This window comes from Gopherus evgoodei, unplaced genomic scaffold (genome assembly GCF_007399415.2).
Source record: "Gopherus evgoodei ecotype Sinaloan lineage unplaced genomic scaffold, rGopEvg1_v1.p scaffold_76_arrow_ctg1, whole genome shotgun sequence".
Taxonomy (NCBI): domain Eukaryota; kingdom Metazoa; phylum Chordata; order Testudines; family Testudinidae; genus Gopherus; species Gopherus evgoodei.
Window position 1 is genome coordinate 422,895 of NW_022060097.1, and position 19,399 is coordinate 442,293.

Genomic DNA, 19,399 nt, shown 5'->3' on the forward strand with positions numbered 1-19,399 from the left:
AGAATATACCAAACCAGCAACAAAAGTAAACTTCTGTTTCACCGCACTGGCTAAGAAGTCATAAAAGCAGTTTTCTTTGGCATCCCAGTCCTTGTATTACCACTGAAAACACAAGATTTAAAGGTGAGTGGTTCTTTACAACCAGACTCATCAAATAAAGGTTCCTCTGATCCCAAAGGACCAATCACACACCCAGATCAATATATAACTTAGATCTTACCCCCCCCCCCAAAAATAAAAATCACACTGATGTCAATCCTTTAGTATCTAAAATCTAAAGTTTCATTCATAAAATGAAAGAAAGGCGAAAGTTAAAATTGGTTAGAGGAATCAAATACATACAGTAATTGCAAAGTTCTTGGTTCAGCCTTGTAGCAGTGATGAAATAAACTGCTGGCTTAAGTCAAGTCTCTGGCTGCTTCCAAATCATTGGAAGGTCCTCAGTCCATTGTTTAGAATGCTCCCATTAGTATAAGTTCATAGTCCAGAGACTGGAGCAGGATAGAGACAAAATGGAGGTGTTTCCAGGGCCATTGATATCCTCTGCCATGTGGAGGGAAACCCATTGTTTCAAACAAAAACCTCAGCACTGCTAGTGAGAATCACAGGGGACCAGGTTTTGAGTCACATGGACAAGTCACATGTTCATGGCCAGTTTTGTACAGTCATTGCAGGAAGCCATTACTTATACTCCAGACAGCATGTTTACAGGCCAGCCTGTGGTGGGGCAGCTACCCGGTCCTAGAGAAAAGGCCAGGCTGATTGGGGAAGCAGCCACACCTGGCCCTGTTATAAGGGCTCAGGGAGGAGCTGGGTCAGACAGTCTCTCTCACATGCTAGAGAGAGAAGGACCTGTTGTCTAGGAGCTCACAGTAGAGGGAATAGAGCAGGTCTGGGGAAAGGCAGGAAGCACTGTGATGCTCCAGCCTGATAAATCCCCAGGTTGTGGGCCTTGCGAAGAAGGTCAAAACTGGCACAGGGGTTGCAGAGGTGCAGCCTGGGCTTAGGCAGAGGCAGCTGGTCTGACCCCCTTGCCAATGATGAGTGGCCTTTACAGACTGTTGTTTGCCCTAGTGAGCAGGGGCTAGATGATGACTGGCAGTAGTCACTGAGGCAAGGTGGGTTTAAAGGGTTGGGTCTCCCCTCCCAGAGGAACCCCCAGAGTGTGGGGGTACTGCTGGGGCAGAACCCTGAGGGAAAAGGGCACCAGAGTTCAGGAGGGATATGAGGCCTGAAGCAGGTGAGACACTGGCCTGCAGAGGACATTCTGGAGCTGGAAGAACTAATTCCCAGGATGACCAGCAGGAGGCACCACACCGGTGAGTCTTCATTTTGCTACACAGCCACTCAGTGTCAATGGGCATCTCCACATGGTCCATTGTGAGTTAAGTGTCCTTTTGATGGGCCACTCAATTTGAATAGTCCCTCAAAGATGTGCTGGCTAACTACTTTGTTACCCCAGGAGCAAACATTTGAAATACAGGTATAGAGCAAATACTCAACTTTAAATATAAAAATGATACATGTATACAGATAGCATAATTCTAACTTTTTCCTAGACATCTTACATGCCACATTTTCTACAAGATTTGTTGAAAATATGTAATCATGGCTGCAACAATTATCTACATAGTGTGACAAAGTTCCTCTTCTACTTGGTAGGTCCTGCACTTATTGATGGATTTGCTCACCTCAGATCTTCCCCTTTGGTGGAAGCCACAGTCTGGGTCAACTCCTCCTGCATCTGATCAGGAGTTGGAAGGTTTGGAGGGAACCCAGGCCCGCCCTCTACTCTGGGTTCCAGCCCAGGGCCCCATGGACTGCAGCTGTCTATAGTGCCTCCTGTAACAGCTGCATGACAGCTACAACTCCCTGGGCTACTTCCCTATGGCCTCCTCCAAACACCTTCTTTATCCTCACCACAGGACCTGCCTCCTAGAGTCTGATAATGCTTGTACTCCTTAGTCCTCCAGCAGCACACCCTCTCACTCCCAGCTCCTCACACATGCACCACAAACTGAAGTGAGCTCCTTTTTAAGCCCAGGTGCCCTGATTAGCCTGCCTTAATTGATTCTAGCAGCTTCTTGTTTGGCTGCAGCTGTTCTAATCAGCCTGTCTGCCTTAATTGTTTCCAGAAAGTTCCTGATTGTTCTGGAACCTTCCCTGTTACCTTACCCAGGGAAAGGGGACCTACTTATCTGCATTCTATTACTCTCCTGTAAGCTCTATGACCTCACTCCCGATCCTATTTTTTTCATTGGTTGTCCCCCATATTTATTTGGTATTGCAGACCTGTGGATCCTCCCCTTAGGCTGGAGGAGGTCCTTTCACAACGGGATCACTCTCCTGTAGTCATGTGGCCTGACCCTGTCACAATAGTCATGACCATAATGGGTCGGGTCAGACCAGTGGTCCGTCTGGTCCAGTATCCTGTCTTCAGACAGTGGCCAATGCCAGGTGCTTCAGAGGGAATGAACAGAATAGGGAATCATCAAGTGATCCATCCCATGTCATTCAATCCCAGCTTCTAGCAATCAAAGGCTAGGGACACCTGGAGCATGGAATTGCATCCCTGACTATCTCTGTTAATAGCCATTGATGGACCTATCCTCCAGGAGCTTATCTAATTCTTTTTTTGAACACAGTTATACTCTTGGCCTGCACAACATCCTCTGGCAACAAGTTTCACTGGTTGACTCTGCATTGTGTGAAGAAATACTTCCATTTGCTTGTTTTAAACTTGCTGCCTGTTAATTTCATTGAGTGACTCCTGGTTCTTGTGTTATATGGAGTAAACACCTCCTTATTTGCTTTCTCCACACCATTTATCTATCATATTCCCCCATGAGTCATCTTTTCCAAGCTGAAAAGTCTGTGTCTTTTTAATCTCTCCTCATATGGAACCTGTTCCATACCTTTTTTCAATTTTGTTGCCCTTCTCTGTATCTCTTCCAATTCTAATTTTTTTTGTTTTGAGATGGGGTGACCAGAACTGCATGCAGTATTCAAGGTGTGGGCATATCATGGATTTAAGTAGTAGCATTAAAACATTTTATATCTTCTTATCTATCCCAGGGATTGGCAACCTTTGGCACACAGCCTGTCAGGGAAATCTGCTGGCAGGCCGGGATGGTTTGTTTACCTACAGCATCCACAGGTTTGGCCGACTGCAGCTCCCACTGGCCATGGTTTGCCATTTCAGGCCAATGGGAGTTGCAGGAAGGGGTAGCCAGCACATCCCTCGGCTTGCGCTGCTTCCCGCAGCCCCTTAGAGAATTGGGACTCCTGGGTTCTGTCCCCGGCTCTGGAAGGAAGGTGAGGTCTAGTGAGTCAGGGATGGGGCATGTGCTGTGAGCCAGAACTCCTGGGTTCTCTCCCTGGCTCTGGAGGGAGAGCAGGGCTGGCAGAGTAGAGGGTGTCCAGACTCCAGGGTTCTCTCTCTAGTTGTCCTGCTATAATGCACCCTGTGACCAGGACAAGTTACTGCTAGGGTTGCCAACTTTCTACTCACACAAATTCAAACACCCTTGCCCTGCCCCATTCTGAGGCCTGACCTGCTGCTCACTCCACCCCCCACCTTCTCCCATCGCTCACTCTTTCCACCCTCACTCATTTGCTCATTTTCACTAGGTTGACTCAGGGGGCTGTGGGGCAGGATGGGGTGAGGGTTCCAGCTGGGGAGGCAGGCTCTGGGGTGGGGCCAGGGATGAGGGGTTTGGAGTGCAGAAGGGGGCTCTGGGCTAGGGGGGTGGAACCACGGAGTTTGGAGTATGGGAGGGGGCTCTGGGCTGAGGTAGGGGGTTGGCATGTGGGAGGAGGTATGGGCTCTGGGCTGGGGGTGTGGGTTGTGGGGTGGGGCCAGAAATGAGAGGTTCAGGATGCAGGAGGGGGCTCCAGGATGGGTTGGGGGTTGGGGATGGGGATGAGGGCTCTGTATGGGAATGTGGGCTCTGATGTGGGGCTGGAGAGGAGGGATTTGGGGTGCAGGAGGGTGCTCTGGGCTGGGACTGAGGGTTTTGGAGGGCAGGAGGGGGATCAGTGCTGGTGCAGGGGGTTGGGATGTTGGGGGGTGGGAATTGAGGGCTCTGGCTGGAGGCATGAGCTCTGGGATGGGGCAAGAAATGAGGAGTTTGGGTGTGAGAGGGGACTCTGGGCTGGGGCGGGGATGTGGGAGTCTCAGTGTGAGCTGCTGAAAATCTGGGCTCGGCTGGGACTTCAGTTTATGTGGAAACATGTCTTTCCAGTCCCCTCTTCCCGAATGACCACTTGTACTGCCCACTCTAGGTGAGAGCAAAGAACAGAGAGCAAACAACAAACATCCTGAAGTTATTCTCAGTGTTTGTCCTGGGTATTTAAATGGTGCCCAGGCCATCATCTGTGTCCTTTTGCAAACTACTACTCAGCTGGCCATCCCTTTGGCTGTGAATTGTCCCACCCAATCAACACACAGCTTGGCCCATGTGACACCCTCAGGACCATACAGGTAACTCTGGATGCAGCCCACAAGGATAACCACTGCACTAGCCTGGTTCCACATAGCTGAACGGTGGGTGGGGAGTGAGGGGGAGGTCTGAGCACCTCAATGAGTTTCATGCATTTGCTGCATGTCCCGTAGAGTTTAGCAATCATCCCTCTCTGGTGTTTGCCCTCCTGGCCCCAGGCTTGGAATGTCCCCATTTAACACCAGTTAGAAACTCAGTGAATCTGTGTCCTGAAAAGGCCAAGATCCTGCACACCTGCAGGCACATAACATTATTCATGTGAGTCAAACCCATCGTAGTCAATGAAGTTACTCGCCTGCCCCTGCAAGCTCCTGGAGCTTTTAGCATTGGATCATTTGCCAAAATGACTTCCATCCTTTTTTGTAGGAGCAGTGAATGAGGAACACCCCAGCCTGACTATGGGCCATTCCTGTTTCTACAATCTGTCTTGGAAGCCTTAATACTCAGATGGGGGCTCGTGGAGAGGAACTTTACTCTCAGGGTAGACGTGTGCAGTGTCTGGGGGTGGGGGCGGTGCCTAGTATCCAGCCCCGACACCCTTTTAAACCAGGGCCCTTTAATACAGAAGGTGGAAACATGCAGTGTTGAGTGAGTTACTGATGTGGCTGCACGGCACTGAGTGTGGGGTGGGATCTGTGTGGTCAAGCCCTGGTGACCCTGTGTGCGTTCAGATCTGATTGTAGGTTCAGGGACTCTGTTTGAGAAGCACTGAATTAAAAAAGGGGCCCAAAGAGGGCAGAACATTTCCCTATAGTGCAGGAGTTGCTGGCTTGTGCTGTTCCAGGGATCGTACTAGGTCTCTTCTGGCCTTAAAACAGCTAGTTGCTATGTTAATTATTAATTAGCCTAGCTTGTAATCGTTAGGACCCAGAACACAACGCAAACAGAAATAACTTGTGGGGGCAGCTGGATTTATTACTGTCTCTTGCACTTGCTCTGGCTATGCATTACAGTGGTATTGCACCAATCCGCACTGAGATGGCCTCCCTCTTCCCCTGGTCTGGGTCCAGTGGAGTAGTGAGAGTGTACGTGTTCCCAGAAGTGAATCATTCTGTCTGAACTAGTTGGCAGCCATGGTGCTCTCGATCCAGGGCAGCAGGGAGCAGACTTTGGTGTAGACTCCTGGTTGGTCCTTCTGGGCACAGCCTATCCCCCAGGACACAATGCCCTGCAGCTCCCCGTTGCAGACCAGTGGACCATCAGAATCTCACTGTGTGTAAGTTGAGAGGAAGGAGATGCCAGCAAATTAGTGGGTGGTTAAAGTCACTGTACCTCCCTAGCCCCTTACACTGCATGCATTCCCCAGGTCCTTCCCCCTGTCTGCTGGCAGGAGGGCTAGAGTCTCTCTAGTAGCCTGATGGGGCCGTGGTCATTAGCCCTCACCTGGCATGCATCCTTGCCTCCCTCCAGGTAGCCAGCGCACAGCATGGTGCTGGTGATCATCCTGGGGTAGAAGCCCTCACACTGTGCGTTGCTGAGGATGGGGATGTTGATGCATTGCAGGTTGTAGGGGCTGAACACTGAAAGGTAGAAGGGAATTGTTAGCACCAGGCATTCTCCTCCTTCCCATGCTGCACCCTGGAGGGATGAAATCACTATCCTGAGCACTAGGCAGGGAGGCAGAATACTGAGTGCGACGTGAGTGCACCTGGATTCTCTCCCTGGCTCTGGGAGGGGAGTAAGGGCTAGTGGATTAGAGCCGGGGGGGCGGGATCCAGGACTCCTGGGTCCTATCCTGGCTCTGAACAGGGGTGGCACCAGCGCTCCAAGCGCGTGCCTGGGGCGGCAAGCCACGGGGGGCGCTCTGCCGGTCGCTTGCTAGGGCAGCAGGCAGGGTGCCTTTGGCGGCTTGCCTGCGGAGGGTCCACTTGTCCCGCAGCTTTGGTGGACCTCCCACAGGCATTCCTGTGGACCCTCGTGCTTAAGGTGGCAAAATGTCTAGAGCCGCCTCTGACTCTGAAAGAGGAATAGAGGCTAGTGGGCTAGAGCAGGGTGTGTGTGTATGGGGGCTGGGCGGAGCCAGGACTCCTGGGTTCTGTCCACAGCTCTAGAGACGCTCTGGCTTAGGTTCCCCATCTATAAAATGGGGTTGGGTTCCCTGTGGGGTGGGGAAGGGGCACATGGGAGGATGGTTTAGTTACTGTTGGCAATACGCATCACCTTGTTCACATATCTGAGAAAACAAAGGTTGGACACAAGGCACTTGTGCTATCTCCATGCACCTGTCGCCGTTTCAGGCACCAGTTCTCAGCCAGCCTCAGCGGACACTAACCTCTGGGCTGTGCCAACTTGCCAGGTCTGGACAGTGTCAGTGCAGGGCAGAGGGTGTGCAGAGATGGGCTCAGAGCTCCACACTAGGATTGTGGAAGGGGGCTCCAGTGGAGTTTGGCAGGCCAGGTCAAGTGCCCCACTTGTATAAAATTCCTGTTTGCTGTCCCTCCCCACAACCCTGCCTCTCTGTGTCTGTGCTTGGACTAGGAATTCTCTGGGCATGGACATCCACAAATGCCTGTACATTGTGGGCAGTGTCATCAGCAGATGATGGTGCTGGGCAGCCTGGGAGCTCCTGAGACAGAGGGCTAAACTCACTACCGTCACTGAGGATATTGCCCCATCCTGACACCACACAGGAAGTGCTGGCAGCTGGGCAGGCAGTCAGCAGGGCAACAGGCTGGACGTAGGCGTCAGTCTGGACAGGGTGAGCCAACTTGATGAGCATGATGTTGTGGTCCAGTGTCTGGTAGTCATAGCTGGGGTGCCACACAATGGTCTCGATGCGCATCAGGTGCTCGGTGTGTTCAAAGACCTGGATGTTGTGGTCTCCCAGGATCACCTGCTTAGAGTCAGGGCTGGGAAACGAACGGTGGCTCAGAGACCCTCTGGAGAGGCCCCACCAGCTCCTCAAATCTCAGCCTGCTCCCATCCACCTGGTGTTGCAATAAAGATGCAGTGACACACAGACACACATGCGCGCACACACACACACACTGAGTTCTGCACTTACTAGTACCAGCAGTGGGCAGCTGACACCACCTACTGGTCCGTAATGAGGGATCCACCACAGAAATCCACCACCCATTAAGGGAGACCTGCCAGGGCTGTGAATGGGGGCTGCACTCGTATCCCCCGACCATCCTGTCTACTCCCTGTGGTGCAGCAGCTGTGGGGAGAAAGCGTCCATTGGATTACATGGGTGACATCTGTAATGAAGCAGCAATGCATGCAGCTGGGCTGGGAAAGCTCTAGTCTCTTGTTCTTGTCCCCTCTTTGGGTCTGACGAGCTGGTGGTGGGCCCTGGCGCTGATAAGGGTGGATGCTGTTAGTCTGTTGAATCCTTAGGTGTTGATTTTGTAAGTGGAGGACTTTAGAGAACCTAAAAGCAGGAGTGTTGCTTTAATGGGACCATGAGCCCACTCCTGTAGTGGGATCCACACAGATGTTCTCTCAGTGGGACTCCAATGGGCTAGTGCTCTCCATACAGGTTGGACTGTGGGATTGGGGACTGCTGCTGTCTCTCCTTGGGGTTTTTTACATTTTCTTGCTGTGTTGGAAACGCACCACAAGAGCCTTGATTCATGTGGACAGAAGCCAGGAAATGAAACTGCTGAGCCTTGTTCCACTTGCCTGAGACAAGCAAAATGCAGAAGGTGACTAAATCCCATACAGGGTGAATAGAATTCAGGCTTTTGCACCAGTCTCTGCCATGATCAGTGACATGGGAACATTTTAGACATTGAAAATGACCCTCCAATGTCATTTGGATAAACTCTTAGAGAGATAAAGGGCCTTGTTTACAATCTGCAGGGGGAGGGAACATGTCTGTCAGGAGCATTAAACCCTTGTGAGCTCTAGCAAGGTGGTGGAGACTGAGCAGGTACGAGTCTAGAATGCCCATTTGGCTTATGGGATTCATTGTTTAGGCCCCAATCCTGCAAACATTCATGCATACATATGACCTTACTCAGGTGAGTCAGCCCATTGGGTTTGCACCCTATAAATTGCTGGATTAGGGGCCTTATTTTGGCAATAGTCATTTTAAATTCTACTGTTAGATAGGGCTCTCTCCTGCACGGCAGTGGCCACTGCTCTGTTCCCATTTATCTGCATGGATCGTTAAATTGCATAGGCAGTTGCTTCACTACACTTCGGTTTGTTATGAGGTAAATTCAAGTGACCAAATAACCAGGATCACTGAGGTTTATTGCCAAAAGCCAGTAATAAGATCATACAGGGAAAAAGTTCATTACGATACCAGTCTCCAGGAAGCCGTCTCATTCAGTGTTAGTCACCTAACACGGAAGGTGAGCTCACAAAGTTATGCCCCTAAAGCCATCTTTTTATACCCTATCTGTTTACAAGTATGCCCTGTACCCCTCTTCCTGAGATTCACTGACTCTCAGCCAGCCGGTAAAACAGAAGGTTTATTAAATGACAGGAACACAGTCCCAAGCAGAGCATGTAGGTACAGTCAGAACCCCTCAATTGAGTCCTTCTGGGGGGTTCAGGGAGCTTAGACCCCAGCTTGGGGTTCCCTGCATTGCACCACCCAGCCTAAACTGACTCTAAAAATCCCTCCAGCAGCTTTCTCCCCCGCTCCCCTCTGCTTCTCCTCTCCTTTGTTCAGTCTCTCGGGCACAAGGTGTCACTTCTTCCCATCCCCCTCCTGGTTCAGGTTATAGTTCAGGTAGCTTCTTTCTCATCCCCAATGTAACTCCCTGGCAATATTCCCAGGTCAAATCCGCCCCGCTCCCTGCTCCATCACATTTACACAAAGCATTTGATCAGGAACATCTTGAAATCAGCTTCAGACTCAAGAATCTGGCTGATGCATCTTTACCAATGGCACACCAGGCCATTCCTTTCTGCTTTCAGAAAGGGTGGTTGGCAGGATATGGTCAAATCATACATCAATACATTTAATACATGCAACATTATTCTTTATCCTTTAGCCTAAATTATACAAAATTCAAATAAAATTCTACTACTACATATTCCCCTTTTGACCCCTCAAGAACAATTCTTGAGTGGGTCATATTTTATACAACTGTTTCATAGCAATATACTGAGAGGCCATTTGAGCTTGTGGTTGTAATTTAACAAACATTTTTTTGGTCCAACAGCACATACAACACATTCCTAGCAAGCAAACACAGGACAATAATAATACAACTAGCAATGGGTGAAACATGATAGACGATATGCCCTTAGAGGTTGGGGACCAGCTTGTAAAAACGTCATACCAGTGATAGGCTGTCAGTTCTTTTTCAGACCTAGCAATTTTTAGCATGTCTCCATTTGCATGTGATATTTGAATTACATGCTTCCCTATATCCTTCTGTGTCTGTTGTAAAAACGGAGTCACCTTTGTTTCTGACAAGTGATCAGTTAAATCGTGCCAATCCAGACCAAGGGTAACGGAGAGATTAACCAGGGTAGCAGTTATAGTGCTCTGCGCTTTTTCTATCTTTGGCAAATAGTACATGTGATTGCTAGTATATAATACGCTGGCATTACATCTACCTTCATCCACTGGGGGTTGGCTGATACTTGCATCTTCCCAAAATACTGTTTTCCATCATGTAACACATACACATTGTCTGTTGTACAAAATACGTCACATTTTCTAGTTTGTCCCACAAACATGTTCCCAGTGATGTATTCCTACTACATGGTTCCGTGGTGACCAGTAGGGACATTTCTGAGGGCTCCACTCCATACACCCTCGGGTGTCCAATAATTTCTCCTCTATTCCAGCCCACTGGCCCATAACCCAGGGTAGCCAAAAGGATCCCATGGTCAATTTTGAGAGTGGGCTCACTTTCCATATTTCTGTCTCCACAGACTGACAGTGAGCAATTTTAACAATAATTTGAGTTAAATAATAAATACAGTTAAAATGATTATTAATCCTTTTCTGCCTAATGCAGTAGGGTTTTTTTGTGTAACACAATACACAACAATGCTAGCAACAAGACAAACAGCACAAGACAAAACATAAAACACAAAACACAATTTTTGTCACAAAAGTAGATTCATGGTATTCTTGGTTGCTCTTCGGATGGTACCAGCTTTTCCTGAAATTCTGAAAGACAAAAAGAGTATTTTTTCTTCCCCTTTTGAGGTGGCTTAAAAATATCCCTTCCTTTTACAAATATCCTTGCTGATTGCAGCCAAAACAGAGGAGTTACCCCCATAGTTTCTTGGGCTTCTGTTCTATAGGGAGGCCAGTTTTCTATGATTTTTAGCTTTTAAGGGTTAAGGGGAAACTATCTCACTGTTCAGTTATTAAATTCATGAGGAGATGTACCTCAGTTTTTCTTCTTATACAGCAGACCAAGTTGTAATGTTTTTTTCTCTCTGCTAAGCTTTGTTTATTCACAGGTAATAGCTGAGAAGCATCATTACCATATGACCTTCAAGGTTTTTCCAAAAATCATACACACTATACATTGTCACAGGGGTACTTATTTAACATGACGTTTATCCCAATGTTTAATATTAAAATCAAATCTATTAAAAGTGTCTTGTTATACCATGCTTTTTATTTTGACAATTTGTTTTTGAGGCCAGTGTGTTCAATGTTCTCTTGAAATTGTTTTCGTAGGCTTTTTAACTTAATCATATCCTTGGCGTTTTGGTGAATTAAAAAGTAGGGATGTCCTGCATATAAGCAGACCTCTTTGGTACCTATCTTTAACTTGCAGCACTGCATACACAAAAAAAGTGTGTGTGTGTGTGTGTAACCTTATCCCTCTCTTATTCTTAGGTTTGACTCCTTTTTCCACCTTCCTATGGAGGGTCAGAATTTGAGCCTTTTGGTTTCAGGTAGTTTGCTGACCAGGTATGTCCTTTATCTGTGGCTTCTTTGTGCTGCCATTTATGGGCTGTTCTCTCCTTCCTCTATCAGTTAGGTAATTTGCATCAACACAGAGATTTTTTGGCTTGCTTTTGGATCCAAAGCCATCATCAGCTCAGAGACTCTGTTTTTGCTGATACAGACTAACATGGCTACCACTCTGAAACCTTTTAAGACAATGAGTCCTTGTGGCACCTTAGAGACTAACAAATTTATTTGGGCATAAGCTTTCGTGGGCTAAAACCCACTTGATCAAATACAGAGGCAGGTATAAATACACAGCACATGAAAAGATAGGAATTGCCTTACCAACTGGGGGTCAGTGCTAACAAGCCAATTCAATTAAGGTGGAAGTGGGCTATTCTCAACAGTTGACATTCTTATTTATTTAAAAAATGCTAAACCTACAGCAAGGTGGTGACCATAAAGGTCTGTCACTACCTTGAAAAGTAGCTTCAGACACAAGATTCTGGCTGATGCATTTTTACAAATCATACACTAGGCCATTACTTTCTACTTTCAGAAAGGGTGGCTGGCAGGATATGGTCAAATCATACATCAATACATTTAATGCATGCAACATTATTATTCTTTATCCTTCATTCTAAATTATACAAATTACAAACATAAAATCCTACTACTACATGAGATCTGGGCTGGGAGAGGGAGGATTCTGGTCTTGTTGCAGAGGGAGAGGATGGAGTTCCTGTGGCGTGCAGAGCCTACGGCTGAAGCTATAGGCATTGTTCCCCAGCATAACTAATGTGTTCAGGTACAGACACGTCTTGCAGCTCCTGTGGCTTCCCCAGACCTGCTCGCTGGGCAAAGCTCCCCTGGCTGCTAAAGGACCTGGTGACTGACCAGTCTGAGATGCCAACATGGGATGAACACAGACTGGGAACCCCAATGACCATGTATTCATACAAGGCCTTAGTGGCTGCAGAGCTCTCTACTATCATGTGTTTTGCAGCAGGGCTGAGAAGCCTGGCTGGGTGGTGACAGGGCAGTCCCTGCCCCAGACTGCTCAGAGTCAACATGGGAAAGCTCACTCTAAAAATTGTTCCAGGACCACTGACTCCAGCAGAACAGCGTCTGTATCTTCAACTTGGTAGCAAGCCATGGCCTCTGGTCACTGCTGCTGTGTTGTGCTGGCTGGGGACGGGCATGCTCGTCCCACTGCTCACTGGATGGAACTGGGTTGCTGGAGTGTGGGAGGATGTGTAATAGGGTGCAAGCCTAGCTGAGCTTTGCATTATTGTGCAGAGCCCCAGGTCTGGCCCCCATGCTGTACAGGTGTGCTGTACAGCTTGAAATCATGCTGCATGGTCAGAGCTGCTGCTGACTCTGGTGCAGGGCATGGCTATGTCTGGATGTTTCTGAACACTGAGTTCCTGTGATTTAAATTGCCACACCTAGAGTGGCTAGGCCCTTACTGGTTTGGTCTCTGAGCTGAGAGGAGCAGTGTTCTCCAAGGGGTAGCTGTTTTGGCAGTTGACTCCCGAGCTCTCCATGTAAGGGCCCTGCAGGTGTAGCTGGTGGTTTGATGTCTCTTAGTGCTTGGGCCCTTGGCCCTGGGTGCTAGCATGGAGCCCGGACAGACAAATGAACCCTGGAGGGTAGATCCCAGTCGAATGCGCAGCAGGGCAGCATGTTAAATCCTCGGCATTTTGTAACCAGCCTGAGGCTGTTGCAATACCCCTCATCCTTTCTTGGAGGGGGCTGCTGGGAGGTGGGATCCACAGATGAAAGGGTTTCTCTGTGTAGGAGCCAGTTCTAGTATCCCTGAGGGAGGGAGGGATGGGAACCAGGGTGTGCAGTGTCCTCACTGGTGTCCCTGATTGGTATGATCCTGAACAGAGAGGCCCTGTCCCCAGCCACTCTCACAGCATGACTGAGTAGCCATGATCTGTGTCCCCCTCTGGGGTGGCTCTGCTCCTGGGTGGAGAGGATCTGTCTTTGGCTGGAGTGCTGGCTGTGGCGCTGGCCCTTCCAGCACAGCTTGGAGAGCTCCCTGCGGAATTTGACACCAGCAAAGGCATAGACCAGGGGGTTGAGGCAGCAATGCAGCAGGCCCAGCCCCTCCGTCACCAGCAGCCCAAAGTCCAACACCCATTCCAGAGCGCAGTGGCTGCCAATGTAGCCCAGGCACTGCAGACTGTCCAGCAGCAGGAAGATGTGGAAGGGGGCCCAGCAAAGCACGAAGAGTGCCAGCACCAGCAGCACCAGCCGCAGTGAGCAGTGCCTGGCCAGCAGCTGTGCCCGATGCAGTGTGCAGAAAATGCGACCATAGCAGAAGAGCATCACCAGCAGTGGCAACAGGAAGCCTAGGAAGAAGGCGGTGAGGTGCAGCCTCACCCGCCAGGCCTGGGCCTCCTGGGCTTTGAAGCCCCAGTGGCAGATGAAGGCCTGGCCCTGGGGCTGGAAGGGCACGGTGCGGAAGTGCAGCTCCGGGACAGAGAGGGCCAGGCAGATGGCCCAGAGGAGGGCACAGGCCAGGTGCAGGTGCAGGGCTTGCAGGCGCCGGTACAGCTGCACGGCATGCACGATAGCCAGATACCAGTCGATGCTGATGCCAGCGAGAAGCAGGATGCTGCTCTAGCTGTTTGCTGCCAGCAGTGCCCTCACCAGCTTGCAGAGCACCTCCCCGAACACCCAGCCATGGGCAAACTGTGTAGTCCAGAAGGGCAGCCCTAGCACCAGCAATATGTCAGCCAGCGCCAGCTGGAAGAGATACCGGTCAGTGAGGTGCCAGGGGCATTGTCGCCGTCCCAGCACCACCAGCACCAGCCCATTCCCTGCCAGCCCCACCACAAAGACCAGGGTGAAGACTAGGGGGACGAAGTACCGTCCAAACTTGCTGACTGCATCCAGCCTGCAGGGGGCAGTGTCCTCGCTTATGTCCGGGTAGCTGCTGTAATCCTAGGAGGGGGAGAGAGAGCGAGGAGGGCTTACAGGGGATGCCAGAGAGAGAAGTCAGTTTACGTGCCATCCATGCCATACAGTTTACATGCCATCCATAGCCTTTGTGACTGTGCCAGGCAGGGGTGCCTGTGCTGACATCAGCATAACCTGGAATGGGGAATTAGAGGGGAATGACAGACCCACCAGTGACATCACCTGCCAAACCTTGCTGAGGCATGTGGGGTGGGGCTCTCTGTGGACAGCTTTTATTTTCTCCCACGTGCTTGCCGTGGGAGGAGGATGCTGGAGAGTCAGCTGAATAATAATGATTTGGACCTAGTTATGGCAAGGGGGCAGCTGGCAGCATTAGCAATCAAACATCATGATAGTCTCCTTGGTACCCCTGGTGTCCCCCATCTGTTACCTCAGTATTTGGGGGGGCAGGGACTCTTGTACAGCCCTGAGCACAATGGGGCCCCAAGCCTTGCATGGGCCCTGAAGGGGCCACACCCGCAGAAATGGAAATGGATGATGGGTAGATGTTTCAGACATTCCAGTTCCTTAGCCTCCTAAATCCCATTTTCAAGAGATGTAGGGATTTGAGATCCTTGAAAATGGCACTTTGGTTTCTAAATCACTCAGGTGTTGGTGAAAGTTTTACCTATGGGGCATATGCTGCTGGTATTATGGTAGGGTCCCTATAGGATAAATTTGCCCTTCGTTCTTGCTGCTTTGAATGTGAAAACTCAGTGTGTTTCAGTTATTGTTCTGTTTAAAACATCTCTGGAGCTTTGTACAGTCATTTTGGCTTCACAGTGCACATCTGTTGCCTTCTCATTCTGGCTGTAAGTTATGGGCCATAAATCATGGAATATAAGGGTTGGAAGGGACCTCAGGAGGTATCTAGTCCAACCCCCTGCTTTGAGCAGGACCAGTCCCCAACTAAATCATCCCAATCAGGGCTTTGTCAAGCCTGACCATAAAAACCTCTAAGGAAGGAGATTCCACCACCTCCCTAGGGAACCCATTCCAGAGCTTCACCACCCTCCGAGTGAAAAAGTTTTTCCTAATATCCAACCTAAACCTCCCTCACTGCAACTTGAGACCATTGCTCCTTGTTCTGTCATCTGCTACCACTGAGAACAGTCTAGATCCCTTCCTCTTTGGAACCCCCTTTCAGGTAGTTGAAAGCAGCTATCAAATCACCCCCTCACTCTTCTCTTCTGCAGACTAAATAATCCCAGTTTCCTCAGCCTCTCCTCATAAGTCATGTGCTCCAGCCTCCTAATCATTTTTGTGCCCTCTGCTGGACTCTTTCCAATTTTTCCACATCCTTCTTGTAGTGTGGGGCCCAAAACTGGACACAGTACTCCAGATGAGGCCTCACCAATGCCGAATAGAGGGGAATGATCATGTCCCTTGATCTGCTGGCAATGCTCCTACTTATACAGCCCAAAATGCCATTAGCCTTCTTAGCAACAAGGGAACACTGTTGGCTCATATCTAGCTTCTTGTCCACTATAACCCCTAGGTCCTTTTCTTCAGAACTGCTGCCTAGCCACTCAGTCCCTAGTGGTGTATGGGATTCTTCCATGCTAAGTGCAGGACTCTGCACTTGTCCTTGTTGACTCTCATCAGATTTCTTTTGGCCCAATCCTCTTATTTATCTAGGTCCCTCTGTATCCTATCTGTACCCTCCAAGGCTGCCTTTATCAGCTTCAAATGAATAATGATCAAGTCTCATTCACTGCACAGCAGGAATGTGCCTTAGAATCATAGAATATTAGGGTTGGAAGGGACCTCAGGAGGTTATCTAGTCCAACCCCCTGCTCAAAGCAGGACCAATCCCCAGACAGATTTTTTGCCCCAGTTCCCCAAATGGCCCCCTCAAGGATTGAACTTATATCCCTGGCTTTAGCAGGCCAGTGCTCAAACCACTGAGCTATCCCTCCCCTCCTTCACTTACTATTAAACACATTAGGATCAGGTTTGAAGAATGTAACCTGGAAGCCAGTCCCTGAACTCCCAGTTAGCCTAATTAGTATTCCCCAAAGGTCAAATATCACACCGGGGAAATGTGTCTAATACAAGGCCCCCTCAGTCAGAGTCTGGCCATGGTCCCCACGACACTGTCTGACTTCTTGAGTGAATGGCCATTACTAATGCCTTTAACCCCTCTGGTTCAGAAATGATACATTTGGATTCCAGCATTCTTTCTGCCAGTGACCCTGTACAATTTAGACCAATAAATAGCAGTGTCACCCTGCCCTCTGACTTGGGGTGCCCTTTATACTCTAGCCTGCAAGTCGCTCCTGGCTATGTCTGTGCGTGCTGCAGCCAGCCAGCCACCCCTGGGCTCTCACCAGCCTTGGTTATAGAACTGGATCCCAACTCATTCCCAGATTTTCCTCTAGAAATCTTGGTCCTGTACTGCCCAGCTCTCTCCTGGACCATGCAAATATGTTAAGTCTCTGTTATTTCTTTAAGATAATCATATGCCAGCATATTATTTCAGAGTTCTTCAGACTCTTCCATTTACAGCCACGGGATTAGATAAAACAGTAAAAGAAATTTATTAACTATAAAGAGAGATTTTAAGTGAATACAAGTCATGAGGCATGAAAGTCAGAAATGGTTACAAGAAAAATAAAGATTAAAATACAACTGGTGCCGCACGTAACAAACTATGTTAAATTCAAAGCAAAGTTTTTCTTACCACGCGTCCTCAACAGTCTTACTGACCAAACTTCTTAGACCAGGACCCCTTCTTCTGTTTAATGGCTTCTTCCTTTGCCCCTTCTTGCACAATGAATCAATGGACAGAGAGGGAGGAGGAGGTGTTTTGTGGTTTTTGTCCACCTTTTTAGAGCGTCAGGGCACCTCTTGGAAAACATTTCCAGATAAGATTCAGAAGAGCGTGCCCATAGGTAAGTATTTCTCTGCTGGTTTTCCCCTGTTTGAAGTCCCTTTGTCTCCCTTTGTGCTTAATGACTCTGTTTACTGCTTATATGCAAATTAAGCACAGCACACATTCCTTTGTTTGAGACAAACCTCAGTTTGGAACACATGTTAATAACATCTGTCAGAGTTTCTTCCCCACTCTAAACTTTAGGGTACAGATGTAGGGACCCACATGAAAGACCCCCTAAGCTTATTTACCAGCTTAGGTTAACAGTAAGCTGCCACCACCAAGCATGTTCCAAATTTTAGGGGAGAGCCACTTGGAACTCTGCCTTCCCCCAAATATTTCCCAAGTCCCTAACCCCCCCTTTCCTGGGCAGATTTGAGACTAATTACTCCCCCTCAGTCCTTACACCCCTTTTCCTGGGTCGGCTTGAGAGTATACCCTCACCAATTAGTCCTGGTGAACACAGTTCCAAACCCCTTGGATCTTAAAACAATGAAAAATCAATCAGGTTCTTAAAAGAAGGATTTTATTAAAAGAAAAGGGTAAAGTTTATCTCGTAAAATCAAGATGGAAATAACTTTACAGTGTAATAAGATTCAAAGATCCCAGAGGAACCCTCTCTAGCCTTAGTTTCAAAGTTACAGCAAAACAGGAAAATGCTCCCTCTAGCAAAGGGACATTTACAAGTCGAGAAAACAAAAATAAAACTAACACGTCTTGCCTGGCTGTTTCTTACAAGTTTGAAATATGAGAGACTTGTGCGGAAAGATTTGGAGAACATGGATTGATGTCTGGTCCCTCTTAGTCCCAAGAGAGAACACCACCCAAAACAAAGAGCACAAACAAAAGCCTCCCCAATCCTCGCCCCAAGATTTGAAAGTATATTGTCCCCATATTGGTCCTTTGGGTCAGGTGTCAGGCGGGTTACCTGAGCTTCTTAACCCTTTACAGGTAAAAGAATTTTGGTGCTTCTGGCCAGGAGGGATTTTATAGAATTGTATACAGGAGAGTTGTTACCCTTCCCTTTATGGTTATACGATTTCCCTGAAGGATGTTGTCATAACTTCACATCCAAGGTTGCCACATACTTTTTATCAGGACAATATTGACAGCAAATTTGAGTTTTCAAATGATATCTTACAAGACATACCTTGTACAAATATTATTACAATAATGTATAGGGTATGGGCTCAGAGTACTTTCTGTCACAGACCCCCTGCCTGTGACAAATTTATAGACAGTAAATTGAGCTTTGGAAAACACTTACCTCGGGAAAAATTGTCATACACTGTGGTGAGGCCCATGTTTCCTATGGACTTGATTCTGCTGCTGCCCAGACTCTCCCTGATCATGCACTGAAACTAAAGGTGAGACCTGTAGCAAAAAGCAGAACTGTCCAGCAAGTAATCTTGTAGCTAATAGAAAAGCTTCCAGTGATGAAAGAACTGTTTGTGTCAGGGAAGACACTACAGATAGGCAGAACTATGAGGCTTGGTGCAGACTAGCAGGGCCCCCCTATTGCAAAGATTTTAGAGAATGCCTTCTGTCTCCCATAACTTACACCAGCGTCTGTGTGTCTGGTAAATGATTAAATCTCCGGTCCATGTAGGTGAGGTTGATTCCCAGAGTCCTGGCTGCCCTATGACTGTTCTAATGAAGGAATCTGTTTTTCCACCAAACTGGAAGTAGGATGTCTGCTTGGAGAATAAGATTTTTGGAGGAAGGGGTAGGGGACAGGAAAGCTTTAATTTGCAAGGCTGTACTAGGTGGAGGGGAAGAAAGATTTGATCTGGGGCATCTGTGCCTGGAGGTGGCATGCATTGGACAACAGGCCATAACCTATTCTCCCCAAGAAGCAGCCTCTTGTGCAGTTTGATGCACTCTGGGAACCCTGCTGCTCTGGTGGCAATGGGAGCTGCAGTCTTGATTCCTGATGATGTGCATCTCTGATGTGCTGCCATCAGTTGTTTGTTTTTCTTGTCTGAATGAGGCAGATGCCTCCATTGCAGGGCTGTGGAGCTAGAGGCATGGGCCACATCGCTGTCTTTAGGGCACATAAGGAAAGGCTGGACCTTACTGATGATCATTCAATAGCAAGAGAGCAGGTCCCAAATGGGATTTACAGCATGCTGCCACTGGAGGTCTCTAGCAGGAATTCCTGAGCTGTCAGTATATCACATCACTCACCATTGACTGAACTGTCTTGGCTTTGCCTCAGTGTGCGTCAGTGTA

General features: G+C 48.5%; 1 protein-coding gene and 1 pseudogene across 1 annotated transcript; both read right to left on the minus strand.

Annotated features, from left to right (window-relative positions):
* Positions 1 to 5,562: 5,562 nt before the first annotated feature.
* LOC115643885 lies at positions 5,563 to 8,079 on the minus strand (annotated as a pseudogene).
* Positions 8,080 to 8,255: 176 nt separating this feature from the next.
* Positions 8,256 to 18,471, minus strand: LOC115643886 (C-X-C chemokine receptor type 3-2-like). Its single transcript, XM_030547873.1, is given in 4 exon segments — positions 8,256 to 8,300; positions 13,243 to 14,277; positions 14,366 to 14,427; positions 18,435 to 18,471. Coding segments are annotated over 4 exon segments (1,179 nt in total).
* Positions 18,472 to 19,399: the final 928 nt, after the last annotated feature.